Raw genomic sequence first — 10,438 nt, 5'->3', positions numbered from 1 at the left:
GTATATCCCTTGGTCTAAGACCCCCAAAAGCAGGGTGGGTTCCCTTTTGTTTACCCGACGGGATTAACTACTCTATGGAGCCGGTGTGGGTTTTGTTCTTGTGAAACCAGAGATGATAAACCTGAGCTTAAAAGCGCAATCACATTGAAAGAAATCCTAGCGCACAGCCAAGTCGACTATTATTTGCATTCATGTTGGCCTTTTGCCTTTTATTGTCAGTTGTAAAGTGATTGTTCAATAGTCTGATTAGGTTTGGGTGATTTTTGATGCAGGACGCCGGTCAGAGTCCACTCAAACAGTAATAATAACTCCATCATTTTGCCGTAGAGCTCGTCGTGCGCCATGTGCGCAAGGGGAATATTGAATATTGGAAAACATACTTTTGATTACTCCATGTCAGATATGTAGTAGATTTTGTGCCCCTCCCCCCCCCCCCCCTTCCAAATATTCCCAAACTTTAATACACTCTCTTCCTATTACAGACAAGTTATAGGGAAAAAAAATAAAAATAATCAACGACGAAAAACGAACACAAACAGCAAAACCACCACCACCAACAACACCAACAACAAACAACCTCTCAAAAGAGTTCCAGGAAATTCCAGAATACACCATTCCCCAAAATAATTATTTTGAATACACTTGGACTTTCCCGCCCTGTTACAGTCCGTTCGCATTAAAGGAGGGGGACATCGAATAAAACAAATCTATCAAATAAAAAACATCAAAAACAGTAATTTTGAAGTGAAGTGCTGTCCGATTGAATTTTTATTCTCCATAAATTCCGGCGTCTACAATTTTGTAATAATACGCATTGTCTACAGTTGTAACAATGCATGATGACTTATACTCACTAAATACTACACAAAGAGTACAGCGCATTCCTAATTCAAATTACAAACGAATACCCTGCTTCATTTAAAGCTTAGCCTACACTGCAAAAATATATTTCTATATGCCAGGTTTTTTTTGTCTTCGTAGTCTCAAATATTTCAGTAGAAAATACAAGGATATTTGGTTAATGTTCAATTATACAACCTTCGACTTAATCGTTTTGGGGTTGGACAATTCTGTGGCGTGATTGTCCGTCTCGTGTCCTTCCCAAACTTTAGAATTTTTTCGAAATGGATATTTTCAGGCAGGACTGTTTTTTTCCTACTAACATATGTTACAGTATATTTCAACATTGACAAACATGACAACTAAATATTGAATACATTTCAAACACGGTCTTCCATTTCACAAATTACTTTTTCAGCACTACCCCGAGTGCTTCTTGGGAATATATTAAGTTAAACATCGTCACATGCTCAAATTTAGTCTTATGCTTGTGAATTGGGTTTCCATTTTTATCTTCCTCTTAAATGTAAAGTTGCTCTTGATTTCCCTAATGCCAGACATCTTTTTTAGAATATTAGCTTAGCAAGAATCATTTTTAGTGCACAGTGAATGCTCTACATCTTGTCAATTGTCATTTCAAGATGCATACACGAATACAAAGTACTGAAGATACAATTCATTAATAAACTGAGATTTAAACAAAATGCAAGATTTAATTAACACTGCAAGGCAAACAAACAAAAACAAACAAATACCCTAACAAACAAATCCATATTATTTCATTTTAACAACTCCTTCAGATTCCAAGCATGTAACTTTCAATTTCCACTTTAAGTTTAAACAAAAAATAGTAATCACGAAATGAACAAAATAAAATACTCAGTTGTAAAAAATTAGCTTCAATGAACAAAATTGCCTACTCATAAGAGCAACAAAAATGGCGCACATTTTCTGCTATTCCTAACTGTCTGCAAAACGCCTGAAGAATTATCATAAACCATGTCAAAAGTATAAATACCTCGTCAATTCATTGTGGACAGGAAATATAAAACTGTCTTCTTCAGCTTACAAAATATCTCCCGTCAAAGAAAAGTGAATAAAGCATTAAAGACACTTCCCCTCCAATGAATAATAACATGAAAGCTTGGAGATAATTCAGTCCTGTCTTTGAAGTACCATGGAAAATTTTAACATGGGATTACCATGGTGATAGCTCATTGTCACGACTTGTGCGTACTTAAAGCATGAAATGTTGAATTCGGATTTCTTACCAAACCTTGATTTGGCAGTAGGCCAGGTTTGGTGTACAGGAATAGCTGCATTTTATTTCATTTTCAAAGTGACTAAAGTTAAAGTTCAACCAAAATATAAACAATTGCATGATAGAAAGACAACAACACACAAACAGAGCCTTGACAGAATCACATGACTTTGTTATACATGTATAGTGTGCAAGTTAAGAGTTTCTACAATGCACATGTCGAAACTCTAACTATTTATGACTAGTTTAAATAATTGTTATCGGAAAAAGGAGTACTACATCTGATGATAAATTACCTTCAAGAAATAACTCAGTCCATGAATGAACATTTTGTAACTTCCTTTTTTTAAAGAGAGCGAATCTTTTTGAAAGATAAATAAAGTCCTCCACAACTGAATTTTTTAAAGAATCGTGTTAACTTCTACTGACACCCAAATCAATGCCTCATTTAAGATTTTACCCCTGAAGAAATGTAAATTATGGTGCTGTGTGCATTCACACTCTTTTGCACTCGTTTGGTTTCTGAGTGATGTAAAAAATACATTTGTATGAGTACATATTGCACAGCAGCAGCATGAACACTGTCTCCTTTTCATGTCACATAGGGTAAATTATCTATCCACAATTTCTTGTTTACTGTCAATGAATATTGCATCATTATTCTTTTGAAAGAGTAAATTCATTTCTATCCATGTTAAAACATCATTATAATTATAAACCCTGTTTACCACAAACACAAAAACAAATCTTTTATAAAGATATTTGACATTTCAGCATTTAACTATGACCAAAGACCATTTAGAATCTAGAGCAATTGGCTCAATTGCAAAGACCATATTTCTAAGGGTTAATATGAGATCATCCCTCTTCACTGCTTTTTTCAGGGATTCTAAGTATTCAGTTTAAGCCTCTATAATTCTTCAAATAAAAAGTGGAAAATAAATTCAAGGTTATTTTTGTTTGAAACCACATTAATATTCTTCCCCACATAATGCTTTAAAACATAAACCTAACCGTCAGTATCGGGTATCTTCCAGAAAGTAAAAGCAAACCTAAAAAACATTCCAATACATCAGTTGATGTCACTGCTTGCTTGGAAAATAATTGCACTGGTAGACATGGAGCAATGGTTGTCAGTGTGGCATGTGTGGTCGGAGAATACTCCCCCCCCCCCCCTCTGTGTGCTCAAAACAGTGAATTGTTTAGAAAATTCATACAATTGTTCGCGTCGTCTTTTAAATCGACTTCCTTCAGCCTATGTTAATTTACCATAGTGGGGAAACACGCACACACCGGGACAAAATCCCGAATGACACTTGAGCAATAATTGCTGGAATATTGGTTGTTGCAGTATGACAGTGATAACTGTGTAACATATGGGCACCTGCAGAAAGCGGTCGCCTGATGTGTGTTGAAATAAGGCGCCCATGTTTGCTATAAATTTACAAACCAGGGTTGCCAATTTGCTTACTTACAATTGTTTAACGTGTGACCGGGAAGACACCCAAGCACCACTCTACATAAGACTGTGATCGGAAAAGTAAATGAACAGCGCTGCCAACAAAGCCCTGTTGAAGCACTGAGTGCTGTTACAGGAACCTCTAGTTCCATTCGGGTTTCAGTGCTTGGCAGAGTGCCTCGGCTTCTTGAAGTGAAACAGGGTCGTTGCGTCCAGCTTCCCAACATCTTTTAATGCCTCTGCAAAGAGCTTCACCACCTTCATGCACGAGAAGAAATAATACAAAAGTTAGTTTTAGATGCATGTTACGTGTCAATCAGTCTTGCACAATATCCCACAGTTTTCACTCTCAATTCTTGCCTATCGTGTGCTCTTCTAATCATCTGATCACGTACAAGTGAAAGTTTCATGGGTTTGACATGAAAGTTATACACATGCTTACGCTCTTGTTTACATTTGCGTAAAATATGTCCGTCTTAACGTGGCAGCTTACTCAAAGCTTACTATAGAAAAATCACTTATGATTGTGCAAAATTTGTCAAATAAATGTTCTCACTGATAAAAGCCTTATAGTTCTTCATCATTATTCGGCCATCTTGATTTCATTAATTTAACTGTACAGTACCCAAACCAGGGCTTAAAAGACAAATAGGCTGGTCCCAAAAAATTAAATGGAAATTAGAATTAGACTTGTTATGAAATTTGAATTAGCCTTGTAACTGTGCGTCTACAGGGAACATTACCATATCTCAAAGTTTGTCATGAGCGGTACCCCTGAATCAATGGCAGGGCTTCTAAGACAAATAGGCTGGTCCCAATGTATGAAATGAGAATTAGAGTTAGATTTGTGACCGTCTACAGGGAACGCTACTTACCTCAAAGTTTGTCATGAGCGGAACCCCTGATTCAATGTAAGGGCTGTAAATAAGAATTAGATTTGTGACCGTCTACAGGGAACGCTACTTACCTCAAAGTTAGTCATGAGGGGAACCCCTGAATCAATGTCAGGGCTGTAAATAAGAATTAGATTTGTGGCCGTGTCTACAGGGAACGCTACTTACCTCAAAGTTTGTCATGATGGGAACCCCTGAGTCAAAGGCAGGGCTTCTAAGACAAGTAAGCTGGTCCCAATGTATGAAATGAGAATTAGAGTTAGATTTGTGACCGTCTACAGGGAACGCTACTTACCTCAAAGTTTGTCATGAGGGGAACCCCTGAATCAATGGCACATCGTCTGATCAGGTAGTTGTCTTGGGTGTAGCGAGTGTTGTTATTCGGTAGATTGATAACTAAATCAATCTCCTTACTCTGGATCAACCTGGTGGAAAAGCAAAAACAGTCATGATAATATATTTCTGTGGATGTTCTGTTGCCACAGTCAAAAGAAAATGAACTTGTCCTTAAGTTAGCCCATCTTTTAAGCACTCACTTGAGTATTTTAAAGGTCTCATCATGAGCATGCCTTTTTGCCAACCTTGAACAACATGTGAGTCCAAGTCATGTGCAACTCTTTGGTTACCGGGGCTTGATGATTTGCCCAATATTTTACACAGGAAAAAGGTAACTAATGCAGCTTTTCTGTGGGCCGACCAAATTGAAGAATGGCAGAATAACAGAGATAACACTTTTCAGTTACATAATAATAATAATAACCCGTTTTTTATATAGCGCTTTTCAAACCCGAAGGCCCCAAAGCGCTTCACATTATTACCCCTGGTCACTGGGCCTTAATTCACTCCTTAAACCATCTCAGCTCCCTGGTGGGGAGTATGCAGCCTGTGCAACATTAATGTGCGCTCTTCGGCTAAATCAATCACAAGAACCTGGGTGGAGAGAAGCAATTATAGTTAAGTGTCTTGCTCAGGGACACAAGTGTCACGACCGGGATTCGAACCCACACTCTGCTGAACAGAAGCATCAGAGCTTGAGTTCGGTGCTCTTATCCGCTCGGCCACAACACTCTATTACATAAACAAAATGGTATATCGTACTCTTCATCCAAGATGCTATTTGAATTGTTTGGCTTATTTCCATTTTACATAACCAGACAGCTCTTTGTTACATTCCATTGTGATTGTGCAGTTAAGAAACAGATTGTGTGGACGTGGGCAAGTTCACACAGTGTCTCAGGACCTACATTTTGCGGCTTCTTTGAATCTTGGGTCAACACTTGCTTTGTAATGCTTGTTTGTAGTGCAAAAAATGACCGTCTTAAGAATATTTTTAATGGGGATTTTGTATGTTAGAAGTAATTGGAGTTTAGGTAAAATTTTATTGTACTGATTTTGGATAACTATAGGTTTTTATGAAGTGAGACCAATACTTAAAACTTCTGCGATTGTTTTTAATCATTGGCTAATAAACCATTCTAATTCAAAATTTCTAGTTCTAATGCTTGCTCATACTTACTTGATTGCCGATGGAGCGTCTGTTTTCTCGTGTTGATCAGCAAGAGGCCAAGCCACGACCTCCGCTTTGATATTATGATCGTTCAAATACTCCGCCGTCTTCTCTGTGGCGAACAACTAAAATAAAATCCAACAAAAAGACATAATTATCAACTTGAAAACTAACTTGGCATAGCTTTCTTTTAAAGTCAGTCCAGCTCCTTTGTCATAAGCCATTGGCTTTTAGCCCTGCTAGTGTACATGTATATATTTCTCTCATAGCAACCCAGTCTGGTTTATTTTTCATGTTTTCTTATTATTAGCTGTTTGTCTTGTCTCCTTGTTTGTAGTTTGTCTGTCTGGGCTGTCTTCTACAAGACTTGGCTTAATCTGACAGCCTCATACTCTCCTTACTATAATTTACATAGATTTCCCTCCATTCCTCTGTGCTTTTGATTCTGCTTATCTTTGTCATATTTTGTCATATGTAATGAATAGGGTAGGTGGCCTTAGCTTTCGATCCAAACCGGACCTTCTTCAGAGGCATAAAACAAGTACAAACAAATACATATCCATTTATAGAAAAAGAGAGGGGAAAGGGATTAAGGAAAGGATCCAGAAAGACGCGGGAAAATAACAGTCAATCAAAGTTTCTATTTCAGAAACAATATTGGTGGCTATGAACCAATAGGAGTGAAGTGGCGAGGACAAAGGATGTTTTGTATGAAAGGATGGGTTACTGGACCATATTTTGTCAGATGTTTTATTTTGAGTGGAGTAGTATGAAATAAATATTGACTTGAATGGAATTGTATATCAACTGGAGAAAAAAAATCAAGTGCAAAGAATTTCCAACTTCAAAAAATGGAAAATACTTCAGCTATTCTGTTGAGAAGAATTACCTTGTAACCCATCCGGTGAAATTTATGGACTGTTGGCAAAATGACCGGTTGGAATTTCTTCTGCATCCCGATCAGGATGTTCTGTTTGGGAAGCTTGAAGCCTGTTGAAAGAAGAGCCTTCAGGAATGCTGCGTTTACAGTGGGTCCAAAACACGCAACCTGCAGGTGTGAAGGAAAATGGGCCTTGAGTAATCTTACTTCCAGGGTTCTGTATCGTTAAGCTGTAGAACATTAAATATTGCTCAGGAGATTTCTTTGTGATGCGAGTGAGACAGGCCTCAAAATAAGCCATGGCACCTACTGTTTTGCCCTGTGCTTTTGCTGTGGTGCCCTTTGCAAAGTTCCAAAAAAATACAAATTAATCTTTTTCTCATAGAGTGCCCCTTACCAGAGGAAACTTGCTGTGCCCCTTCAAATAAGTGCAAGCCCTGCAGTACCAGTATCAACAACCTAAACTTCATGACTGTTGACTGGCAGCATATTTCTGCAGTTTGTATGCTTTAGCAAGTTTGTATGCTTACAGGCATTATGAAATGCATTCCAGGTGGTAGGTACCTACAAAGTGGTTATCGAAAAAATCAAATCCTTTTTGTATAAGTGGAGGAGGAAGGATTGAATTGAGTTTATAAAACTTATGAAGTGATATTTGGGTTTTTTCCTACCTCCCCTGTCGAAGCCATCTCACACCTCAGCAACGGATCTGCATCCCTGAGACGTGGCCAAGAAAACATGGGTGCCTTAATGCCGACATAGCCCTGCGGGATAAATGGATTGTCAAGCGAGGGCAGCATATTAGGGTCGAATGGCTCCTTCAGCATGACCTTTGTTGCTACATCGATGAAGTCACAGTTGATGGTTTTGGAGACGAATGGGAAAGACCGCGAGGCTCGTAGATTGCACTCGATTACCTTTAAACAAAAAAAATAAGAGGAAATTTTAAAGTCATACAGTCAAAGAGTCCTGCATCAGCCCCATGTTAAAAAATTTAATTCAAGAGACAACTTTCTTAGAAGAGCCAGTGATGTACCAATTTGACATTTTCATAAGTATGCTCCAAGACTATACAGATTCAAAAATTGAGTGACCATTCACTGTGGTTCTGCTGTTAACGTCTGCGGCAGTGGCTGGAATTCTGAAAAACGCTTACTCTGCAATGTTGTCGTTGCAGCCAACGGCCCTTGTGAAATCGATAGATTCAAACCCGGCCATTGATTCAGTAAGGTTCATCTTTAGAATAGTGGTCATGTGCATATTCACCAGGCTAGTTCTTTAAATTGTGTTAAGTCTCCGTTAAAAACTCATTTGTTTGAAACTGCTTGTTTGTTATCTGCTTACTTGTAATCTATCTTTCACTCAGTGTATATTTTGTTGTTCTCTTTATGCGCTTAGAGGTTTTTGCATTAGGCGCTTTGCAAATGTCTGTATTATTATTAATATTATTTATAATTATTATTATTCTTCTCTTTGGAGTGGTGTCCTCAGTCAATGATGTTACCGCTGAGTTGTCCCCAGATCTCCCTGTCCCTCGTTATTAGAAATATTCATGTATTCAATGAGTTTCTTCCCACACACTGCTTCACTTTGGATTTCCTTGCCTGCATTCTGCTTTCCTGCTTCCTTTAATCTGTCCCTGTTCAGGGTAATGTGAATGGGTTTCTTTTAACCTAAGTCTCCACTTTCTTTTTCTCTCCCTTTTGTGAACCCCGCACTTGAGTGGCCTTTAGAGCCGGGCCACTTCCATCTAAACAAATTGTTTGTAATGTTGTAAAAAACACCTAATGGTTTGAGGCATAACTAAAGAAAAAAATATTGTAGTGGAGTTTCCACCAACCATTCCCCAAAAAACCACTTCACTCCTCTATCAAGAAACATCAACTATTTCTTACCATGATTTCGTTATCCTTGGCCAAGAACTGACTGTTGAATGGTCCAGAGATGTTGAACTTCTTGGCTATCTTAGCTGTTGCATCCTTGATCTGAAGAAAGAGAAAAACATTTCTCATTAAACCATTACAGACAGACAAGGGCAGACACAGCTATTATTGTTATTAGATTTGGTAAGAAATACCCCATAAAGTCATCACTGTAGATCGCAAGCCTGAGGACACCTGTAAGAAACACTGGGTAAAGTATCATGTCAAGGAAACAAGTGCCAAGACAAGAACTCGAACCAACACTCTGCTTATTAGAAACACCTGGGGTGCGTTCCACTCGCACAAACAGTGCCAACAGTTGCATACTTTGCCAACAATTTCCAGTGGAAAGAGTTGTGCACCGCGACCGTGGATCACGTTGGCAACTTTACGCGAACATACTTTTGAGGTGTTGGCGGACAAACGTGTTGTTTTAAAATTGCGGACAAGCATACGGTATTGATTTTTTTGTCACAAACGAAATTACAGTGTATATTCCGTGGTTGATAATACAAATTTGATATAACTAAGTTCATTAGTTGCGGTCATGATGTACAGAAGAGGATATACATATAGCAAAAACAATTAACAAAACTACGAACGGTGTCGCCATCTTCATTTCAGGTCGCCATATGGACATCGCGTAGTGCGCACCAATCCAAAGATAACTGTTTGCATGAACAGTTGCTTTTCGATTGCGCAAGTGGAACGCACCCCAGAACTTGAGTCATGTGGTCTTATACTGCTCGGCCATGGCGCACTGCTTGAACATTCATGCTCTTTGACTCGGCTTTATCATACAATTGAACAACCATTGTACAACCTACCACGTCTCACTCTATCTCAAATTGTTTTAGTTCAAATGAAACATTACTTCTTTTCCCACGTCACAATCGTCACATATTTCTGAGAATGACTTTATTTTTGATCCTACCTTTTTGATAACTTCTTTGCTGATGGTCTGAGGTGGTAGAATGAGAGTAGCATCACCGGAATGTACCCCAGCGTTCTCTACATGCTCCGTAATGGCATGAGCAACAACCTGAAAGAAACACAACACATTAATGTTTCCCCCCCGAGTATAATTATATTGAGTCAATTTGTAGGAGTCTGACCTGTGGCTCAATCCATGGCTTAACACACTGACCATACCCAACTGATCTTCAGTTGTCTATATGAAATAGTTACTTACCTGACAGGGGTGAGAGTCATTACTAACGAAAAAGTCTAAAACTTGGATACAAATTCAAAGGTATGTTGAAACTATGCCATTTCTACCATTAAGTACCCCTGGGGTTGTAGATCCTAAGGAGCCTTTGGAAACAGTTTCCAAAGCCATAGAGAAGTAGACCAGTGAGAAGAATATCTTTATTTGTGGAAAAACATATTGTCTGGTTTTCTTCACCAGGCCGACATAAAAAGTCTGAATTCAGCCAAAAGTCTGAACAATCTCATCCCTGTCACCAAACCACATAAACTTGAAATAACCGCTTCCATCCTCCATTTAGATGAAGCCAGACAATGGAAATGCATGCACACAAGTACCACACATGTTACGATTGTCAATCAAAGAGGATTTTTTGTTTGACCTCAGTGAGGGTGTTGCTCTTGTATATGATGTCACAGGAGGGATCAATCAATCCTGAGAACAACCACAACCCTTCAAATGTTGCTTT

At 38.5% G+C, this 10,438-nt stretch overlaps 1 protein-coding gene across 1 annotated transcript in view; it reads right to left on the bottom strand.

The window, feature by feature from the left end:
- Positions 1 to 722: 722 nt before the first annotated feature.
- Positions 723 to 10,438, bottom strand: part of LOC117291237 (carbamoyl-phosphate synthase [ammonia], mitochondrial-like) — a 35,042-nt gene continuing 25,326 nt past the window's right edge. Inside the window, exons 28-34 of the mRNA XM_033772852.1 lie at positions 9,697 to 9,804; positions 8,736 to 8,825; positions 7,512 to 7,757; positions 6,850 to 7,008; positions 5,970 to 6,085; positions 4,749 to 4,878; positions 723 to 3,818 (exon numbers count right to left, since the gene is read on the bottom strand). Coding sequence (XP_033628743.1) covers positions 3,720 to 3,818; positions 4,749 to 4,878; positions 5,970 to 6,085; positions 6,850 to 7,008; positions 7,512 to 7,757; positions 8,736 to 8,825; positions 9,697 to 9,804 — 948 coding nt within the window. The 3' untranslated portion in view covers positions 723 to 3,719. The remainder of the gene's footprint in view (positions 3,819 to 4,748; positions 4,879 to 5,969; positions 6,086 to 6,849; positions 7,009 to 7,511; positions 7,758 to 8,735; positions 8,826 to 9,696; positions 9,805 to 10,438) is intronic.

Source organism: Asterias rubens, chromosome 6, assembly GCF_902459465.1.
Source record: "Asterias rubens chromosome 6, eAstRub1.3, whole genome shotgun sequence".
NCBI classification, from domain to species: Eukaryota; Metazoa; Echinodermata; class Asteroidea; order Forcipulatida; family Asteriidae; genus Asterias; species Asterias rubens.
The sequence above is the reverse complement of the archived record's forward strand: the minus strand, read 5'-3'. Positions and strand labels throughout refer to the sequence as shown.